This window comes from Trachemys scripta, chromosome 11, assembly GCF_013100865.1.
Source record: "Trachemys scripta elegans isolate TJP31775 chromosome 11, CAS_Tse_1.0, whole genome shotgun sequence".
Classification (NCBI taxonomy): domain Eukaryota; kingdom Metazoa; phylum Chordata; order Testudines; family Emydidae; genus Trachemys; species Trachemys scripta.
In genome coordinates, this window is record NC_048308.1 from 69,004,073 (window position 1) to 69,027,109 (window position 23,037).

At 39.3% G+C, this 23,037-nt stretch overlaps 1 protein-coding gene across 5 annotated transcripts in view; it reads right to left on the reverse strand.

The window, feature by feature from the left end:
• AGAP1 (ArfGAP with GTPase domain, ankyrin repeat and PH domain 1) overlaps nucleotides 1-23,037 on the reverse strand; it is a 641,433-nt gene that overhangs the window by 150,304 nt on the left and 468,092 nt on the right. For all 5 annotated transcript variants that reach the window (XM_034785592.1, XM_034785589.1, XM_034785590.1 and 2 more), the window contains one exon: nucleotides 19,030-19,191. In XM_034785592.1, coding sequence (XP_034641483.1) covers nucleotides 19,030-19,191 — 162 coding nt within the window. The remainder of the gene's footprint in view (nucleotides 1-19,029; nucleotides 19,192-23,037) is intronic.

The following is a 23,037-nucleotide window of genomic DNA, read 5'->3' on the forward strand; positions in this document are numbered from 1 at the left end:
GAGGTTAGTTCAAAGCCATTCTCTGCCTATTGTCCTCTGGTGCAGGTGTTTGTAGCACAGTGAAATTGACTTGAATCCCAATCTCGGAAGTGCCTGCATAAAGCACTTTAAGGATTGGCATTCTAGTCATTTTTACTGTGCTGCTTGCAGTGCACACAGAGTGGAGCAACAGAAGATGCTAACGCAAGAATGAGGGATGGGGAAGAAAATTAGTGACACTGGGTGCGGGGAGTGCGACCATGGGACGACAGGCAACATGGGATGGACAAGAGATATGCAACACAAAGGATGAGCTGACAGATGAAACACAAGAATGGAGTTTCTTACTTGGACCATAGTTCCCATTCACACACACAATCCTGTCTCTCCCATGTAACAATTTCAAATGGAAACAAGGACATTCTGACCTTTGCTATCCATTTATCTTTTGATTTATTTTATATTTTTGTCAAATCACCTATTTACAAAACTTGAAAAAAAACCCACCTCAACAGGTGATGCTATTCTCCAAAGACCAAAATCTGGCTTGATCTGGTTTACATTTTTCTTGCATCTTCTTGTTAAAATTTTCCAACAGGCTTTCAAAGTGAAATTAGACTTTCTGTCAAAGCCTTGCTCCCTAATGCGGTCTTATTCTCAGGAGGCAGGAGATTGATTAATTTGGTTTTTGATTTTCTGAAGTGGCAAGAAGTCAGATATTACAAAAGCAGAACCTGTGAATGGGATCAATTAAAGCGCAGAAGCGGCAACACAATTAACACCACGAGGTTCAACAGAAAAAGAAAGGACCGATGACGAAAACAACAGCAACAGCTTTGACTTCAGCAGGAATCTTCACCATGAGCCAAGGAAGGCTGAATCCAAAGAGAGCATTTCAGAACTTTTAGTATGCTATTAGTGTTGTAGACCAAAGACATCTGTAGCTGCTGGACAGAATAATAAAAAAAAATAGCTAGACACTTTCATCTACTGTATGTGTGTTTTAAATAAAGAGGTGAAAACAGCAACCTTTTATTTAAAGAGGGAAGAACTAGACTAAAACCATCTATAGTTATATTTCAGACCCATTTTCCTGAGCTGTGGTTTTCTGACTGTGAAATCCAATGCTCTGTAGTGTCCCTTTACAGTGATCACCGTAAATGTTCTATCAAGCTCTTTATATTCCCATTCTGCCTCAAACTTGAGTTAAAGGGATGCTGCAATGATACAAAGACTGTGCTCAAAACAGCTGCTGCAGAAGTTAGGCAGGGAGGTATGGGTGTCAGTACTTAAAAGTAAGAAACCTGACAAAATTGTCCCTTAGTAAAAGTCAGGGTAGTCATTTAGCTTTTTTTTTTTTTTGAGGGGTGGGAGGGGGTTCTGAGGAGACGGAGACAAAGAAATAAAGGTGAAAATATTTTAAAGATGGGTGTAGGCCAAATTTGTAATGGAATTATGTACTGGGCAGCTGGTCATTGTTTAGCCGAATGTGGTTCCAGACTCAAGCTGTAGAGGGTTTAAATTAACCTGCTGCACTTGAAGAAATTAAGAGAGAGCTCTGAGCTTGATGGAGATGAAAGAGCCTCAGGAGTATTCTCTTTCCATTGCATCTACCATTTTCCTAGTCTCATGCCTAGAGCCGATAAATCACAAAGCTATCCTGTCATGTACAGAATGCCCAAGTTACTGACTGCCTTTCCTTCCTCTAATGGCAATTTCAATTAAATAAGAAAAAACAAGGATCTCTCTTTGACAACACAAATCTCCCTACTTTTGTGGCTGTAGCTTTTGAGATATTCTTGCATGCCTCAAGCAAAAGACATGGAGTCAAGTTCAGAACACAAGGATCGTTTAAACACGGAAGTATATTGTTACTTTATTTGCAAAACTGTGGGAGGAAAAATAGTCTTGTAACTTAAGTATACACATTAGAATGACTGTCTTCGGTGACTTTTGTGGAGGAAGACCTCTATGAAAATTATTTTACATGTAGGGAACACTAAGGCACTTCTATTTAAGATCTCAATTTCCAATTGGCCTGTGATTTCTGAATATCTGAAAGGACTCATGAAAGTAAACAATGAAGTGTGCAAGTTTTTATCTTAGTAGGTTGTTTTCCAGAAATCTCCTTCCCAAAAGATAAATCTGAGCATTGGGAGGAGAAGATGAAGATTAAAGGTCATATCAGTTAAATTAGTTTAAAAGCTCGCTAACCAATAAAGTAAATTCACTGCATCATTCAGGAAATAATGATCCTTTCTTCACCACCAGGAAACAAATCCATCCCTAACTCACCCCACTGTACTGAGATATTGCAACAAGCATGAGCAGTGAAGATCAGCCACATTTTGGAGAGCCTGTGATACTTAGCATCACCGAGATGAATAAGGACAGAATTCCAGCCCTTCACTCTGAATTACTACCATGTATATGATTTAGTTCAGATCCTTACTGTCATATAAATCAACTCCTAGAGTTGAGTTTGGAGACTTGTCTTATTCTATATTACATTGAAGCATTTTTGTGTTTGCCTTGTTTGCCATTATGTGTTGAATGCTCCATGTGGTGAGATCAAAAGTGACAAGTGATTTGGGTAGATGAGGAAAATGAGCAAGTAGTGTGATTCTCTAAGGAGAGGTAAGTCTCAGATGTTCTGAGGATATGCCTACACTGCAATTAGACACCCACAGCTGGTCCACGCCAGCTGACTTGGGCTTGCGGGTCTCAGGCTAAGGGGCTGTTTAATTGTGGCCTAGACGTTCAGGCTCGGGCTGCAACCCAAGCTTTGGGACCCTCCCACCTTGCAATTAAAAAGCCCTTTAGCCTAAGCCCTGCAAGTCCAAGTGAAATGGCATGGACCAACTGTAGGCTTTTAATTGCAATGCAGACATACCCTAAGATAACATAGCATCTCAAGGTAAATTCCATGGCCCTCACATAGAGCATTAATGGATAACTCAGATTCCTCTTGTATGATACTTTGGTTGGTCAGTGTCAGATCTGTTCTGAATTTGTCCAGCACTCTTCATGATTCTACAACAGAGTGTTGCCTTGAACGTTCATTGGGTGGATGACAGACACTATAGGCATAGCTTGCTCTGGCCACCAACTTCATACAGAATGAAGAAATGGGAAGTTATACAAATGACTACTAATGGTGGAGATTCATTTATTTGAGCAAACGATTCTTACCTATGCTCTTTGGTAGAACCAAAATTTATGGACCTGCTTATATATAAATCATGAGGTTATATGAAGAGTTTCAGCGCTGAGCCCTCTGAGTAGGTGCTGGCACCAGTGTTTGAGTCATTGTGGAATATTGTGCCCTGAGATATCAATGTGAACATGGTATCTACTCAGAAGGATGCATACACAACTCTCCTGAACGTAACTGACTCTAGAATTCATCCAAGTGGTGAGGAGAGGCCCCACAGGACTGACCTGTCTGATTCTGCTCTCTTGAGAGTGTTGTTTGATATTTGGTGTCCACGTCACCCCTGCTGGCTGGGTTATCCATCACCTCTGCATTTCAATGGTCACGAGGCACACCTAACACACCCTGAAGCCAGGGGGTGGAGCAGCTCAGCAACAGCTGTTATTGCTGCTCTGGGGGCTCAACGCCCCCTTATTTACACCACATTATCTTCTTATACCCAGAGACCCCCATAGGTTAATGGTGTTCTGCAGGAGTGGAAGCAGCTGGGATGCAGATGGAGGGATATGTCTAGGACATTGCTTGGTGTTTGATCGTCTTCAAGCGTATAGAAGATTACATGACCAAGGCCAAGAGACATTTCCTATCCTTCGCCATAAATATCTATAACTAGTGTGTTTCTTCAACAGATTATGACGACGAATTTGCTATGTGTTTTATGAGTTACCTAGATCATCTCCAGGCTTTTAGACTCTGAGAACTGTGGGCTCACAATGGGCTACTTCTATTTAATGTTGTGAAGGATGTCTTCTGCATTCCTTGAGATCTGCCCCTTGCATATCTGACCTTTGCCCATTCTCAGTGTTTGCAGGAAGTGATGGAATTGGGAAGCAATTACTGACAAACATTATTAACTCTTTGCTTAGCGAGACAACAATACAGATCAACCTCACGTATGTGGAGTTCTTTCCCATCCTCCAATTTTCTTATGCTGGCGTACATGCCAATACTGCCAACTCATGAACAACTCCTTTTAAGGGATAATGATTGAGAAAGCAGCAGCTATTCAATTCTAGATGCATTTGGCACCAGTGAGCCCTTGTGGGTTGGTTCAATCTGGGTTCTGGCTGTCTGCTGTACAATTAGTTTCCCACAATATTTATTATAAACAAAACAAGCGTTGTGTTTTTTTATTTAAAGACGATTCCAGAATGTCCATTACCGCTAAACCCTGCAAAATTATTTCTTTTGCCTTCCTTTAATCTTACAAGCACCTGAATGTAGAGGAAAATTTTTTGAGTGGAAACCTTAGTTACCAAATTTCCATGTGAAGCAGTTTTATTGCTAAATTTCAACCTTCTAAAATATGGGGTTTATAATGGCAACACTGGCAGACTCCTAACAAAAGCAAGGTTTTTTTGGGGGGGGGGGGAGGGGTTCTTTTGTAATCTAACTAGTGCTGTCACTGCAAGTGCTTTAACAGCAGCAACAATCATTCAAATCACTTGAAAATATTAATGCACGCCTTGCTAAATAATCATTTAGTAAAATATCCTTACATTACAAGATGGGCTAATAAAAGCCGAAAGAGATGAAGTAACTTTCTCAGGGTCATACAGGAAATCGGTGAGAGCTAGAAACAGAACCCAGGTGTCTTGACTCCAGACCTATTCCTTAATCACAAGTTTATCTGACCCTCCATATAACCTATGGATAACCTCCAGCATCAAAAAATACACTGGTAATTGAGAAGAGGTTAGGACAATCTTAATTGTCAGCCCACAGGACTTAAATGAGAAACCCTTGATGCTCGGGTTTCAAAATCAAGAGACATTTACTATTAACATGTTACAATTAAAGATGAGCAACTGCTATATAACGAACAAGCAGCTAATTTGCCTCATCCTAGGTAGAAAAAGGTTAAGAACCTTCTGGTAATGTATGTCAAGAACATAAGCATCAGAAAATAAAGGAAATACGGGAAGAGACACCAACTGAATTCTTTTCAAACTAGAAAACTTGTACAATGGCACGGAAACCATGTTTGCTCCAAAACAGCCGAGCAGGGTTGGATCCAAACAAAATTATGCTTTTAAATAGATACAATTAATTGATTCAAATTAGTTGAACTTTGTATTTTACTTTTCAATTATAGTATCTTGCTCTTAGTAGAAAGATGTTGAGTTTTACTGATATGACATCCTCATTCTCTTTCTATAAATGTCAGATGCTATATGAGTGTACATAATTGTCATTGGCAAGCAGATTTTTTTTGGACTGCATCACTTATTTATTCTACCTTTGCAGAAATTACTAACTCACTTGAGTGTTTAAGCTGCCAAAAGTGCTAGTCCTGGATTCCCAGCCCTCAGGAGTTCCCTCCTTGCTCTATGAAAGCCCTGCACCAGGAGAAACAGTTGCACAGTATCTCTGCTGAGAGATGCTGAAATTGGATATTTTATCTCTTACGCCAGCCCGGATTGTGGGTAGCACACCATGATTGCTGAGTTAAGTGATGGTATCAATTGCAACAAATGAAGGGTCCAGCAACTTGAAAAGAGATGCTCTTCCATCTGCAGGAAGTCCCAATCTCTGTGCTTCACCTGTGCCCTAACAATCACAAGGTTGTGAAGGAGCAGTGTATCAAATTTAGCACACAGGTCTCTTTCGCTCCTTGAACTGTATACAATATGAAGAAGCTTTGAAGTGTTGGATTCCATAGGTAAGGTATACATGGTGACCTTCCACCTAAAGCTCTGTGATCTAGACTGGAAAGAAACTAAGCCTGCAAAGAGACATGCCTGATGAAACAACTACTCTCCCATTATTAATTGGAACAGAAACTTCATTAAGCCTGGGAGGAAAGAAATGCATCAAATATGCTTGTAACATGCTTTACCCAGAAACTAACAAAACAAAGTGTTGCACTATACTATATTGTTGGGATGTTAATCAGACCTACCTGCTAAAACATACCTATAGCTATCTATCAAGATGCAAAACTATAGACATGAAAATACAGAAAAATAATCTTACACTTTATAACATTAAGGTTAGGAATCTACATACTGCCAAAACTATAATCCATTTGCTCCCTGATTTTGTGTGTTTAAACTTAAACCTTAACATTAGATAAACAGAAAATATGGTATTTTATTTCTCCATATTTATTTCAAACAGAATTGATGAAAAATCCAAACCTACTGGGCTGGAGAGCTTATTCATTCCACTGGCAAAGATGAAGGCAAGGTCATTGAACCAAAATTGTTAAATTTATGGAGTTTATAAACTCTGCTGAAACCACCAGCAGAGTTTAAAAGCCCCACATTTTCTTCTTATGATAATGATTTGCTCAGCAGGGGGATGTGAAATTTTGGCCTTTGGCATACACAATCCATAACTACTAGGAATATCTTCTTATTCAAAAAATCCTCTACAACTTCAGTATTATAGGAAGGAGTTTCACATATTCACATATTTCTTTCTGATTATGATTTATAAAGAGAAATACCTTCAGAATGCATAAATATATGCTCACATAAAAATACAGTCATCTAACATTTAACAGGTATTGTCAAAAGATTTGTCTTTTCTACTGTTGATGAATTTAAACACTACAATGAGGGATCTGCTATTGCATATATATTGTAAGGAATTTAAGGACATAGTTAATGTTTATTCCTAAGAGGGTGGAAACTATATATAGCTGAAACTATAACTCAAACTAGGTGGTGGCTGACCTGACAATGGCATCATAATACAACTATATTACAAACTATGGCCATATCTTTAGAAAATTAAAACAAATTACAATAATTAAACCATCTTTTTACACAAATGAGATTAAAATATTTGCTTATTGATAAGAATACATTCATGTATATGGTATGTAAGACTATCACCTTCAATAATGACCTTTAACTTTTGACAAATATTAATACAGAAATTGAAAATGGAAGGTATTTTATAATCTTCTAAGTACTGTATCTGTCAAATGTCAAGTGTCTGAGCTACAAAGAACAATCTTGTAGTTGAAGTCAGACAAGCAGACAGTTGCTTTTACAGAACTTGAAGTTAAAAGTGCTCTCTCTTTCTAGGGATATCAGTGCCAGATTTCCACTTTCCTTACTTTATAAGTACTAAGTTTTGGTGGTGTTTAAATTGCACACACAGTATACTGCAGCACTAACCTTTTACCTGAAAGGTCAGAATCCTATGATCTCTCTGGGATATAAACTTGAAGGCCTGATACAGAGAAGATTCACTATTTTGACTAAATCTTGGGAAGCGATAGTTTATATTCTCCATAATAAAAGGGGTAATTTTTCTGAGCAAGAGGGGAAAACAAATTTAACTATGTGCAGAAAAGAGACTGATTTATTGAACCTATCTAGACAATCAAGTCAAATTAAATCAATATTAATTAATAATCCAGAGGAAAAATAAACAGGAAACTTTTCTAGCCAGATGGCATATGCCACACCCAATTCCATCATTTCTGTTTAAATCTTAAACTAAATTAAAGGCAAAAATCCACATTAAATCAACATTAAGGCTGTAAATCTGGATATCAAAATGTCAAGAAATGAAAAGCTTTAAGTCTCTAGTAGCAAAGTTGAGTTGATCACATTGTAAATAACTCTGAGTTAAACGTTCAGCAACCTACAGCGTAAACAAAATTCTTATACATAGTCAAGGTGGCCATGGTGAAATTACTGGAACACATTCACGTTCTCTACCCTTTTTGTTTTCAAATGTACAGCCTGAAAAATAATTTCTTTTTTTTTTATTTAATTTTCTAGGGTATTTTAAAAGACAAAAAAGGAAGGTACATTTTGGTAGCACTGTGAAACTGTAAAAAGCTGTTTTGTGGAATTCTATATTTAAACAGCAATACTATGTAAAGTTACAGAAAATCCCTATCTGCGGCACTGTGCAGTTGTACAACTCCAAAATGCCACAGGGGAGAACATACCTAAAAAACCAAAACATTATTTTTAATGCAAATGCCCAAACACCTATTCACACTTTTCAACATTAAGATTAGTCTAAACTTCGTTCAAACACTCTGCAGCTGGTGGCTCACTACTGAAGGACTGATCATTAAGGCTATGATTATGTCATGGAGGGCTTGGAAGTCACAATCTGTGTCTTCCAGAGACCTCCATGACAATGGCGCACTGCAGGAGCCTGGCCGTCACGAGCGGCGGAAGAACCCCCTGTAGCTCCCCAGCCCTGCAGTAGATCTCCTCCCAACTCTCAGCCCCGTGGGCGGTGGAGAGACCCCAGCAGTAACTTAGATGCCACTGGCGCAGACCTCCCCCGCAGTTCTCAGTTGCTGCGGGCAAAAGGGGACCCCGCAGTCCCCAATTGCCTTGGGGAACCCCCCCCCAGCTCTTCAGGGTGGTGGAGGATCGCCCCCCAAGCTCCCAGCCACTGGGTAGGGGCGGGGGACTGCAGCTCCCAGCTGCTGCATGCAGAGGGGCAGGGTGCTTGACCCTCCTCCCTCCCCATTTTGTCTGGGATGTTTTTAGTAAAAGTCAGGGACAGATCACGGCTTCCATGAATTTGTGTTTATTGCATGTGACCTGTCCATAACTTTTACTTAAAATACCCATGACAAAATCGTAGCCTTTGATTAGTATATTAGGATGATCTTTTCCCCTCCACAATCGCTGTGGCTCCTAAGAAGCTGCTTTCTATACATCTCTCTTTTGAAAGAGATCATGAGGTAAACACACGACCTGCCATAGATAAAACATAGAGGGGCAGAGTGCCAATAGTGGAAGTCATCTTTCAAGTTAAACGAATTGCAGTAGACAGCCTAGATAACGTGATAACAGGTTCTTTAAAAGTAACGTATATATAGTCTTTGATGTCCTATGATGGGATGTTGATGTAAAACACTTTTTTTTTTGGTGGTGATTCTCTGTTAACATAGAGCAACATTCAGCAAAATGTTCTTAATGGTTACCAACTCAGTAAATATTGACTGCTTCTGCTCAAACAAATTTTACTGGAAGAATTTTTCATCTACAAGATTAATCAGATCAGAACAGGTTTAATCACTATTTGGGCAGCAGATCCATAGAATCATAGAGTTAGAAAGGACTGCAAGGGTCATCTAGTCTAACCCTGTGCTAAGATGCAGGATGTGTTGTGTCTAAACCACCCAAGACAGATGGCCATCCAGTCTCCTTTTGAAAACCTCTAGTGAAGGAGCTTCCATAACCTCCCTAGGCAGTCTGTTCCATTGTCCTACTGTTCTTACAGTTAGGGATTTTTTTCTGAGATTTAATCTAAATCTGCTATGTTGTAGTTTGAACCCATTGCCTCTTGTCCTGCTCTCTGTGGCAAGAGAGAACAACTGTATTTGTGTATTTGGTTTTTCTTCCCTAAATATAGCACCTTACATTTGTCATTGTTGAATTCCATTTTGTTGGCTATAGCCCAGTTCTCCAATTTATCAAGATCCCTCTGAAATTTAGCTCTATCCTTCAAAGTGCTTGCAACCCCCCCAGCTTTGTGTTATCTGAAAATTTGATCAATATACTCTCCATTCCTACATCAAGGTCATTAATAAAGATGTTAAACAACACCAGACCCAGAAAAGATCCCTGTGAAACCCCACTTGAGACCTCCCTTTAATCTGATATCATTCCATTTATTCCACACACTTTTTTCGCACTTGTTTAACCAAGTATGTATCTGCTGTTGAGCCCACATTTCTCCAGTTTATTTATCAGAATGCCCTGTGGGACTTTGTCAAAAGCTGGCTGAAGTCCACGTATATTGTGTTCACCACATTCCTCCTATCCACCAAACCTGTTACCCTGTCAAAGAAGGAAAGCAAGTTGGTTTGGCATGGTTTGTTCTTAGTAAATCCATGCTGGCTGCTAGTGATTACACCGTTATCCTCCAGGTATTTGCGAATTGAATGTTTTATACATTGTTCTAGTAGCTTCCCAGGTATCGAAGTCAGGCTGACTGGTCTGTAGTTTCTCAGCTCCTTCTTTTCGCTGTTTTTAAAGAGGGGCAGTACATTAGCCCTTCCAGTCTTCCGGGACCTCTCCTGTCATCCAAGATCTTGCCAAATATTATTGCCAGCGGCTCCGCTTCAGCTGATTCCTTCAATTCTCTGGGATGAATAGCATCAGGCCCCGCGGATCTGAATTAATTCAAATTGGCCAGAAGATCTCTGACGTGCTCTTTATACATCCCGATCTGCATCCCTTCCCCTTTATTGTCTATGGTAACTAGTCATCCGGTCACATTTTATTTTTTGTGAGAAGACAGAAGCAAAGTAGGTATTGACCCTTCCTATCATCTTCCGTTACCAGTTCACCTTCTCCATTGAGCGGAGGACCCATACTATCCCTGATTTTTCTTTTTTGTCTGACATATTTGAAGAACGCTTTCTTGTTGTCTCTAACATTTCTTGCCAGTTCCAACTCAATCTTAGTGTTGGCTTTCCTGATTTTATCCCTACACACTTGCACTATTCCCGTATGTACTACTTTGGGGACATGCCCCACCTTCAATTCCCTTTTGGTTTTTAGATTGCTAAAATGCTCTTTGCGCAGCTAAACTGGCCTCCCATGGGTCGTCTCATCTTTCCTCTGCACTGGAATAGCTTGATGTTGACCCTCTAATATTACATCTTTTAGGAACTGTCAGTCCCCTTTGACTCTTTTTCTTCCTTATTAGTCTTTCCATGTATCGCGGGTAGCCGTGTTAGTCTGTATCCACAAAAACAACAAGGACGCATGGACCACCGGACTCCTTGTAGTCTTTCCATGGGATCTTGCCTGTGTCTCAGAGTTGGTTGAAATCTGCCTTTCTGAAGTCCAGTGTCCTCGTTTTGCTGTCGTCATGTCCTCATTTCCATGGGATCATGAATTCCATCAGATGATGATCACTTCCAAGTTTTCGTCGACCTTCACGTTCACAACTAATTCATCCCGGTTCATCAAAACCAGATGTAGAATCGATGACCTCTAGTTGTTTTCTTAACTTTCTGATTCAGAAAGTTGTCCCCTACACATCCTAAGAACTTGCCGGATGTATTATGTTTTGCTGTAATAGTCTTCCAAGAAATATCAGGGAAGTTAAAATCCCCCATTAATACTAGCTCATGTGTGTTAGCTAATCTTACCACCTACTTGTAGAACGACTCCTCCACTTCCCCTTCCTGATTTGGGTTACAATAGATCCCCACCATAATATTGCTACTATTCTTTTCCCTTTTTACCCTCACCCAGAGACTCTCAGTAGGTCTGTCGCTCACTTCCTCTTGGACTTCGGAGCAAGGGTATACATTCTTGACATACAGTGCAATGCCGCCTCCTTTTTTCCCCATACCTGTCCTTCTGGAACAAGCAATATCCCTCAGTGCTGGTACTCCAATCATGGGAGATGTGCCACCAAGTCTCTGTAATGCCAATTAAGTCATAATTTTCTTCATATTATAGGACTTCCAGTTCATCCTGCTTGTTCCCCATACTCCTTGCATTTGTATACAGGCATCCAAGCTATTTTGCAGACTGCCCTGTTGCTTTTCTTCTTGCCTTTTTAATGCAATGGTGGTTTCAAGTCCTTGTCCAGAAATTTGCCCCCTTTCCTTTTCTTCATTACTTGAGCCTAGATGTGCATTGGCTGGCTTTTTGTCGCCACCTAGTTTAAAGCTCTCTTTATCAGGTTAGCCAGACGATGTCCAAAGATGCTCTTCCCAGTATTTGATAGATGGAGCCCCTTCCAACACGGTAATCCTCTTTCCTGGAACATCAACTCGTTGTCAAAAGCCAAAGCCTTTTTGCTGACGCCATCTGTGTAGACATGCATTTATTTCCAGGATTTGACGGTCCCAGCCGGGCCTTTTCCATGTGTGGAGAGCACAAATATAGCGTTTTCACTGAGGGAAGCTGGCAGAAACTCCTCAATGAGATTCTAGCATTATTCAGGGAGCTTAGCATACAACCTGCCAATTGGATCAATGGTCTTCAAGTCTTGTGAAAAGCAACTGGGAAGCACTGGATTTCCTGATGGCTGAGATTAACAACATCTTCCTATAGAGAGGTAGGTTACTTTGCTTCACTTAATTTAAGTCATCAGGGATTTGCCCAAGGAACCACCATGTGTTGCTGCTATTAACTAATTTTTCCTTATCCAGACAGTCCATGAGAAAATTATAATCAGGCAACAGCAGTGCCCTTTAGAGCTCTCAGATTTCCTTCATTTATCTCAATCTATTTTTAGGCCTACGCATGATACAGACCACACTGGTCCTGTTGGTTGATGATCTCATGCTGGTGGACAATGACCAGGTGTCCAGGATGACTTTTCTTTATATGTGTTAGCAGCTTTTGATTCTAAGTAACCTTTAGTTCTGAACCAGTCTTGTTTCTTCCCTCTCAAGCAGTTCTACAGATCGTTTTTTGACATCTTTTATAGGCTTCCACACGGCTCTATCCTGTGGCCCCATCCAATTTAACACATATGTGATGCTGCTAAGGGACAGTATGACATAATATGCAGCCAAGACTACGAACATGCAAATGATATAGAATCATAGAATATCAGGGTTGGAAGGGACCTCAAGAGGTCATCTAGTCCAACCCCCTGCTCAAAGCAGGACCAATTCCCAACTAAATCATCCCAGCCAGGGCTTTGTCAAGCCGGGCCTTAAAAACCTCCAAGGAAGGAGACTCCTTGAGCTGCTGTGTGTCACTTCCATAAGAACCCAGAAGTCAGTCTGTACTTTAGCATTGTGCTCTGATACTGTGGTGATGAGGACCCTGTATAGCACCTAGATAGATGGATATAATGTCTGGTGAGAAATGCACTCTGGATGAGAGCAAATTGGCTGAAGGCTAATCTGGACAAGTTGGTGATGACGACTAGGGGTTGGGGGAAGGATCTCGAACATATGATAAGGAGAGTTCTGTCCTCTGTTTTGAGATCAGGAAGGTGCTGCCTTTTAATTAATTCACAATTTGTTCTGGGAATCCCAGTGATGTGAGACCAAAAGCACCTTTTTTATCTGCACTTTTGCAACTATTCCCCTTAAGTCTGGATCTTGACATCTCTATCCTTATTTTGGGTAACTCCAGGTTGGAGAACTGCAATGCTTTTTACTTGGGGCTAAATTTTAAGAGCATTCTGAATCTAGAAGTAATACAGAATGTAGCTGTTTCCCAGTTAGGCACTATTAGCTGCAAAGAAGATGTGTCATCCACAAAAACTAAACTGGCTTCCTAATAATTTTCACATATGGGTGAAGGAGCTGACATTGTTGACACTATACGGTTAGAGTTTTAGATACCCAAGAGATTAGCCTGTGTTCCATGCATGCCAGATAAACTGTAGTTGGCTGAAGCATGAGAGATACAATTTTCCAAGAGAGACTAGTGAATCTGGGTGCCCCAATTTTGAGGTGTCCATATTCAGGCACTCTGAGGGAGCTGGTTTTCAGAATGTGCTAAGCACCTGTCCTGTAATTATTAAGTCTCTTAATGGTATCTCACTATTCAATTTGGAAAATTTAGCCCATTGCTTCATGGTGTTCTTAGCAGAGGGATCTTCATTGTGGTATTTGTTTTCCCTGCTATTCTGACACACTGACTTTCTGCAGGGAGTGGTTTGCTTTGTAGCGAGAAGGGAGTTTGTATGTAGAGATTTTTTCTTTGCATACTGTTTCTTTCCTTTTTGTTTAAGATAAACAACAATTTAAAATTATTTTTACATTTGTATATGCAGTGAATTATATAAGTTAAAAATAATTGACACTACAGCAAACTCCAGAACACTAACCAACTGTTAAATGGGAGAACAGCACTACATGCACAGAAATCTACTTAAAACCATCTCATTTCTCTAAAGAGAAAGAAAATTGGCTGTAGGATTTATATTGCTAGAAAACCAAGAGAGATTTCTTTCTGATGGAAAGATAAATACTGCATGGCAATATAACCAGCCACCACTCATCTGCTATTAGATGAATAGAGGAGGAAGAAAATCTCTCTTAAGAAGTGTCAAATATAAGTAAACTTCTTTGACTAAGACTTTAATCAAGACTTAGCCCTTTTAAGCAGCAGCTAAGCATTTTGTTTAGATCATTCTTTATATTCTGATTAAGAACCTATCTGATAGTAGATAAAAAGCACATTAAGAAATAGGGAAGATATGGGCACTCAGCTAGGTAATAGCCCAAACCTTAAATCTTTGTTGTTGTTGTTTTGTTTTTGTTACTACACCAAAATACTGTAATGATGATTGGAAAATGTATGGTCAAAATACCATGTTGCAGCCTTGCAGATCTCATCTGGTGGGACTGACCAAAGCCTGTCTTGTAGACGCTGCAACATGATTGATTGAGTTGTGACATGTCCCCTCAAATTTCAGTGTTGCTACTATGGTGCAACAGTGACAGATGCACACTGATAGGTTATCAGAAAAGGTTCTTTTGGACACAGGCTTGCTTTATGTTCCACTCTTACAGAAAAACAAAAATGGTGGATTAATTCTCTAATGGCATTCCCCACTTTTCAAAGAGACTTTGTTGATGCAACTAATTTGCAGAACAAAGCTCCCCCAAGTTGAAAGCTAGAAAGAATTAGAAAATAGTGGCACTGCAATACTTGTTTGAAAGCAAAATGTAAACATTTAATTTAATTTGAAAACCAGAAAGCAGTAACCTGACCTGTGTGTATAAACAAAGTAAAAAACAAACACACACATTTGCATTTTAAAAGAGAAGATTTGAAAATCCATTCCTTCTCATTTACTACTTGAGACTTGAGTTCAGGATTCTGTACATGTTCTGCAACTATTGATGATATTACCACTTGAAACAGGAATCCCAGCATTATTTTAGAGGGTTTTGTGAAGATACTAACTATTATAGGGAACGCTCCAAATCTTGTATGCAAGACTTAGCAGATAAGTGACAGAGGAACTAATTTTGAAAAGCTTTGTGAATGTATTAAAAATACAATATAGTTTACCTTACCCAAACTTTGTTATTGATTTGGGATTATAAATGATTCTTTAAAACTAAAATCTTTCCAGTTCACCTTCAAAATTGAGTTTTGACACTACTGCCAGAAGAAACTTCCTGAGTGTGCACATTTTGCCACCGTCCTTACAGCGGGGTAAGTCGACTGCGATACATCGAATTCGCTATTCGCGTAGCTGAATTTGCGTATCTTAAATCGACCCCGCCCTGTAGTGAAGACCTGCCCTGAGAAGAGAGAATGAATGAGCTGCATTGCATATCTTGGGATGGAAAAGAAATGTTCAGCCTTTTATTAATGAAGTCTGGAGAACTTAGTTTCCTGATCTCATAAAATTGGCTATGGTCACCTTTTATCAAAAGAGATGGTCCTATTAAGATCACGGAATTTCTCTCTCTTGAGCTCTGCTAAGATCTATAAATTGTATGTAATAGAGAACAGACGTGATCAGTATTCACCAGTGATTGTATCAAGTGCTAGTAGTATCAACTGATATTTTCCTCTGGAAGAATGAATTTCCTACGCAAGCGTGAGATACTTCATAATTCGAGCAATAGCCAATGATTGACCAAAAATTCACAGGCCCAGCAAAATACAGCTATTTCAATTTTTTACAATATAAAATAATAAAATACAAACAAGAACTCTGAAGTCTAAATACTAACCAAGAGAAAACTAGAACTGAATTTGAAGAGGATGAAAAAGTGGGTGTGTACTTCCTTCCTGTGCCAAGAAAAAAAAATGGAACTGATGGTTAGATGAACAGAGGCAGTATTTATTTAGAACCACTAAAAGCATGTGTGAAGCACACACAAAGGATCTTGTCTTGAAGTAAAATTTAACAACTAAGCAAGTTAGGAATAGCTCCCCAGAGACCATATGACCCTCCTATCCCCCAGGAGTGTGAAGCCACACCTTTAAATAAAATTATCCATCAAGAAAATGATTAATCAAAGAAAAAAAATCACTGGCTTCCAATCAGATTCAAGAAAACCCATCAGCCAATAGTTGTTGCAGAGGTAATTGTTCTCAATCTATCAATAAACCTAAGCTGCTCCTTCATTGACTGCAAACACCAATTTCTTTCACAGAGGATTATAAGTTGATGTTCATGGTCTTACTTCTGCCATTAGGGTGATAAACAGTTTAAGCTACATCAGGATCTGACATGTAGATCAATTCTAGGTCCATAAAGAATCTATACAAGAGGTTCCCAGACAGGGATTTACTGCCCCCAGTTTTTATTCTCTTGCTGCTAAAATTACTTCTGTCAAACACTTACAAGAGTAAGAAAAAAGGTAAAAAAATTAATTTTTCGTGTAGTCCTGAAACAGTCTTTTTAAATTCAGAAACTTACAGACGAACATGTTACTGCATTTAAAATTATGCTGAGCAGCATGTGGTATTTAGCTAAATAGCGATCCAAACCTATGATTTGCTCACTATCAAGCAGACAGCAATTTGAAACATTGAACTAAGCTGTCTAGATTTTCTCTAAGGGCAGTCACAGGCTTCCTGTTACCAGTGCCAAATTATATTAGACATTTAATTTTAAACCTCAGGTACTTAAATGTAAAACCTTACAACAGTAATAGTCATAAAGCAGTGGGGCATTCCATTTCAGAGAATGGATTTTTCTATTTTTTCCCCTTTAATTTAACCAGCACCTCCTGTTTTGTGGCTCTGCCCACTACAAAGTAATTTATCTAATTAGGAGATGTTCACAGCTGCTTAAAAGACTGAAGCCCCAGGAAACCAAAGGTCTGGATAGGAAGACTTTGAAAAGTTCTCCGGAGCCACACAAAGTATTAATTTAATGTGAAAAAAGGTGCAGAGAAAAATTGAATCCCAATATGTTATTTTGTCTACAATAAAACCATGTGACAATAAGCAGGCATATTCTCCAGTACATTGGCATTTGAATTCCAAAAGATGCTTAGCTTCTCCCTATCCCTGCTGCTTTCACAGCATTATCTTTTTATGATTCTAAAATTCAAAACCTTTTATTGGGGCAAAAAAGCGGAAATTAAAAAGGGGTTTTCATGTGTCAACTGCCAGCATCAAGGATAAGTTCTACAATCTAAGAGAAAGAGGGGGTACACTGATGGAGATGAATCATGTTTGAGTTTTTGAAGTGGTTTTTATCGATCACAATAGTTAATGTTTATGCTGACATTTGTTTGTCTAAGACTGTCCACTAAGCACCGACCTAGTGAAAAGAAGTTCTCCCGGTATTTTCAAAATGTAAAAGAGCAAAGCAGGAAATGATGCAAATATCACGTTTCTATCGTTATTTACTTCTCAGTCTTCCTGTATCCTTTGAGTAAATGGAGCACAGCTGACCCTGACTGTTGTCTCTTATGATCCAGAAGTAATTACATATGATTGTCAAGTCATAAAACAGAATTAGATGTCCTTAATGTAAGACGTATAAAATGTAGCTGGGTGTAGGAGAAAGGGAAGGGCTCTTTTTCTTACCAGCATAGGTAACACACTCATGAATGCTGTAGGGCTTGCCCACATAAGAGACAAAAAGCTAAGATCAGCAGATACACCCAAAACAACAACAGCTGTGTGCGTGTGCGCATGTGCCGCAAAATGTGTCCTTCTGAGACCCTTATAATTGTCACTATTTTAAGGAGTAGCCTCAAAAGCAGCACTTTCTTTTTCTCTAATTCTCTTTCATGGTCACTTCATCCCGTGTTGTTCACACCCTTCCTCCATTTACTCTGTTCAAGGTTCTCTTTGCTTTCCACGTTATGATTTCTCCATTCCATTACTTCCACCATACTTTCGTGGGCTCTCCATGGTGCTTCCCCTTGCTGCTCTTTCAAATACTAAAAATTTAGCACTTGCATAGTGCATTACTAACATTAATGGAATCTTCACAACTCCCTGTGTGAGGCGAGTAGTATAGCCCCATTTTACAGATGGGACTACTAAGGCAGGAAGTGACTTGACCAAGGTCACAAACAAATTATATGTTAGACCTAAGATTGGAATAAAGGACTCTCTTGTTCTCAATCCCATGTGTAGTCCACTGGACCACAGCACCTTTTATGCTATTCAGACATTCCCCCTTGAGGCCAAAGCCCACAATGTGGGCTTAGTAGAGGAACAAGCTCAACTGCAAACAGTCTACTACAAGTTTATAGGGAGCTTATAGCAGCTCAGGCAACACCTCTGACGCAACATCAAATTGGTCTGGGATCTTTTCAGAAATCAAGATATCAATGACAACTGTGATTTTGTTGGACAAATCACTATGACAAACTTGCAACCCTTGTGATTGGTCACAGTTTCAAGGCTCTCTTCACAAGAGAGATGGCTAGAAACGTCTTTGAAAAAGGAAACAGAGTAGCCCTGACATTTGCAAATTCCTCCAATTGATGTTATGGAGACAATGGCTGCGGGATTCATTCCAAAGGCTGGCTCTGCCTACAGCTAGCCAATTACAACAATAAAAATAAAATAATAAATAGTTCAACACTTAAGACCACAAACAAAGGGAATAAGGGGATGAGAACTGTGTACCTTCATTCACAGATGCAGTGAAGATGTCTTGGAAGCTATGCACTTAGAAAACAACCCTGGCTTTGCTATGCTTTTAATAATTTTGGGCCTATGTGAAATTTCAGGCATGGAGTAGTTGATAACACAAGGCATCTCCTTCCTGGTGCAGTTACATTCGCTGCTTCCACAGCACTCCTAGCCTTTCCGTGCCACAGGAAGAGATGTTTTGTTAATTTATGTTCTTCTCCCCACTTCTCATCCTTTTTGTTCTGTTTAATTGGCTGCAGATTTGCTTAGGACAATGTACCCAGATGAGTGACATAAGTCCACACAGAAGAACTCTAGCAAAAAAAAACCCAACTTGTCTCTTACCACTGCTGATGCCAGAGTTTGCAATAACTGTTGCCTCACTCCATTGGTCAGCACTGGAAACTGAGTAGGAACGTTGATGCATACCATCGGGGCGACTGTTGAACGAGACTAGACTGATCCCACTTGCCATCTGAGACACAGACGTACTAGTAGTCACATTTCCTAGAAACAAACAAAAAAACCCCCCCGTTACTATACAAGATAATGCTGATTCACATTAAGGAGAATAAATCTTACAGTACCACAGAGCAGAGACAGCACTAATTTCATTAATGTGGAGAACAGCAGCAGCACTTGAATGCAGTGTTCGCTAAACTTCTGGAAGCGGAGTTCCGCCGACCCTTTTCTAGAAAATGGAAATACTTGCAAGCCCCCAGTGCATCCCTGATATATGTTGTTAAAAGCCTACACATCTTAGTTTATATATCCTCTGCACTGCCCTAGCTAGTCCTTCCTACCCACCTCACGGGCGTGTGCCGCATGCTTTGGGAAGTGTTGACTTAGCGCATAAAAGACATGCTGAAAAAACCCAATCCTTAAAAACTAATAAGCATTAAGCAAACCATCCATTGTACCCTTACAAAAGCAAGTCCTGAAAATGTAACATGACCCTCTAAACATAACTCTAACAACGAAACGTGTAATAACTACATCAAATAGAGACACTTCAAACCCTCTTATCCTAATTCAATTATTTTAATTGAGTATCCCCACCACTGAATAAAGCCAAAATTGAAAAATCTACAGTGCCAGTAAATAAACTGGTACTAGTAGCATAAAATCAACTATAAAACCCATCTTCCACAGACTTTTAACTATCACCAACCTGGAGGCAATACCAGGGGGCAAATGGGTTTAGCGCTTTCATGATCCATAAGGACTGTGACAGATAATAGTTCAATAAAAAGTTTAATGGAGGAAATAGCTGAACAGTGATCTAGTTGAATCAAGTTTAGTGACAAAACAAAGAAAACTCTTTCCATGAACATAGACTTCCAGTGGTCTCAGTCTTTCCTGTTCTTGTGTTTGACATGAGCAAGAAATTTCACTCTGCAGTTTAGTTTTTAATCACATACTCCATTACTGATTTACAATTTACTGTTTAAACAAATTTAAAATATTTTTAAAGTGTTAGTTTGATTTTTGTAAGAATGTTTTAATAGCTGCAATCTCTTCATGGCAGATTTTACCAAAACACAGTGGACATTGTGAATCCATTGTTAAGGCTATCCTACAGTAGGGTTAAATGGCTTTAAGAATACTATTTTTAGAGACAGATTTAAAGCATTTAGTATTTTCATCCAAAGACAAAATAACTGGTAATGGCTTTCCAGCAGAGCTGAATTGGAAGCAAAGTCATCTAAACCTACATACAACGTTCAGTTAGTAAAGTTTGTAAAGCACCTTGCAATTCTTTGCTACTGAAGACTCTCTCTATTCTATCTGTACATACACACACTTTTAAGATACTTTCATACAAAAACTTTGCACTTCCATAGCACTTTCAATTCGACAACCATTGATGAGTTCAGAAACATTGGTGAATTAAGATTCAACACTCTTGTGAGGGAGTTAATCATTATCTACTATTATTTAACCTGTGGAAAAAGTTGGAAATGACCAAAGATTATAGAGGAAGACTGTGGCAGAGCGGGAAATAAAACCCAGATCTCCTGACTCCCAGTTCCATCATGACGACTTTTCCCAACAGCAGTGTTTTGAAAGAAAGAAGAGCTTTGTGAAATACTTTGTGCTAGATGACCTCCTGAGGTCCCTTGCAATCCTGATATTCTATGATTCCTATTAGAGTTTGTGAGATTGCCTCCCTGAGACCAAACACTATTGGTCTATGGTACTTGTATAACCTCCATTACTGTAACATCTGAGCACCCCAATCTTTAATGAATTTGTCCTCAACATAACCAGGAGGTATTTTACAGATGGGGAACTGAGGCAGAGAGAGACTAAATATCTTGCTCAAAGCCACATAGGAAGCCTATGGCAGAGCATGTATTTGAACCTGGTTCTCCTGAGTCCTGGGCCAGTACCTTTATCACTGGACTTCCTCTCTAATCCCTTTTTCCGAGCCATTCTTTTACCCATGTGACCGCCATAATCTGATTGGCATCTATTACACTGGTCACAAGTTAAATCTACAACAGGTGAACACTTCTTTTGAGCCTGTTTGAACAACCAATTTAATGCATTTTACTAAGGCTAGTATCTGAACGTCCTGTGCCAGTGTTTTCTAAAGAGGCATTAGGAACACATGTAAAGTTCAGCAACGAAACCTTGCCCACAAAACAGCATATATGTGGTGAAGATTCAGATTAGAACCCCACCTCTTGAAGTCTCATTAAAATACTAAATTGAGCGCACACAGTTTTTTGCATTCTTTCTAATTAAATAAATAGTTCTTCTCCAAATGAATCTCTCTGCGCTCCAGCTCATGCTCTCTCTGATATAGCATCAGCACACTTTTCCTCCAGGTTTTATAGTCTGGGAAAAAAACTTGAGTCAGAAAGTTGCTAATGAGAAAAAAAATAAACACAACTATTGTGCAAGCTCCATTTTGGCTGACACATCAGGAACTTCCAGAGCTGAAAGTTGATTCTCTACAGTTTGAGGGAAAGAGCCAAACTCTGACTGTGAGCTGCAGAAGACTCCTATCCTACGCGGACCAGACACACAGGGACATATATACTAGAGAGACCAGACATTACTATTTGTGAATCTCTTAGCTCATCATCACATTATTGTGCTATTATTTTGCAAATGTGGGGGAGCTGTAGAAAGGCTAAGCTGTATTGCTTTGTGTTTCTAATGGGATCTCACAGAAATGTGTCCTTGCCCCAGTGCTATTACATAATTTATCAGTGATCACATATAAAACATTGCTGGTAAGCTATGCAGATAACACAAATTAATGGAGTGGTAAATAATAAGGACAAATCAGTTCTATAGAGCGATCTGGATCACATGGTAAGTTGGGCTCACTTATGTTCTAATACAGCTAAATGGAAGGTCATATCTAGGAGGTTACGACGTAAGTCACACTTATTGGAAAAGGGGCTGTATTTTGGAAACCAGTGAGTGACAAGGACGTACGGGTCATTGTGGATAGCCAGCTGAAAATGAGCTCCCAGTATGATGTTGTGGCTAAAATGGCAAATACTATCCTTGGATGTATAAGCAGGGGAATACTGAGTAGATGTATGGAGATGTTATCACTGGGTACAGCATCGGTGAGACCTTTAAGGAATCCTGTGCCCAGACTTTTAAAAGAATGTTGCACACTGGAAAGGGTTCAGAAAAGAGCTACAAAAATGATCTGAGGTCTGGAAAACTCATTTTATAGTGAGATACTAAAGAAGCTCAATTTATACAAGAGAAAGTTAAGAGGCAACTTAACTTGAAGTCCATAAGTACCTATATGGCATGATTTATGATAGTAGAGGGCTCTTTAATCTAGCTGACAAAGGCATAACACAAAATCCAATAGTTAGAAGCTGAAGCTAGACAAATTCAGATTAATAAGAGGACGCTTCCCCGCTCTCCCCCCAAACAGAAAGGATAATAAACAATTGGAACAACTTACTAAGGGGTGTGGTGGATTCTACATCACTACATCTTTTCAATCAAGACAGAAAGTCATTCTAATAGATATGCTCTAGCTCAACCAGAAGTTACGGGCTTGATGCAAAAACAACTTGGTGAAATTGTATGGCCTGTGTTATGTAGGAGGTCAGACTAGATGGTCACAATGACCTTTTCTGGCCTTAATAAGTAGGCATCTATAAAATGCACATTTCCTTTAAGGACTCCCTCAGAACTGATTTCAGAGTTTTTATATTTAAAGACTTCGGACACAGAAACTGATATGACACTTCAGATCAAACCCATATCTCAATCTCTTTGGAGAAGCAAAATAGCAGAAATTGATTGCTTGTAATTTGTATTCAGAGAACAACTACACACTTTTCCAGTAGATGGGGTGATCTGCTAATG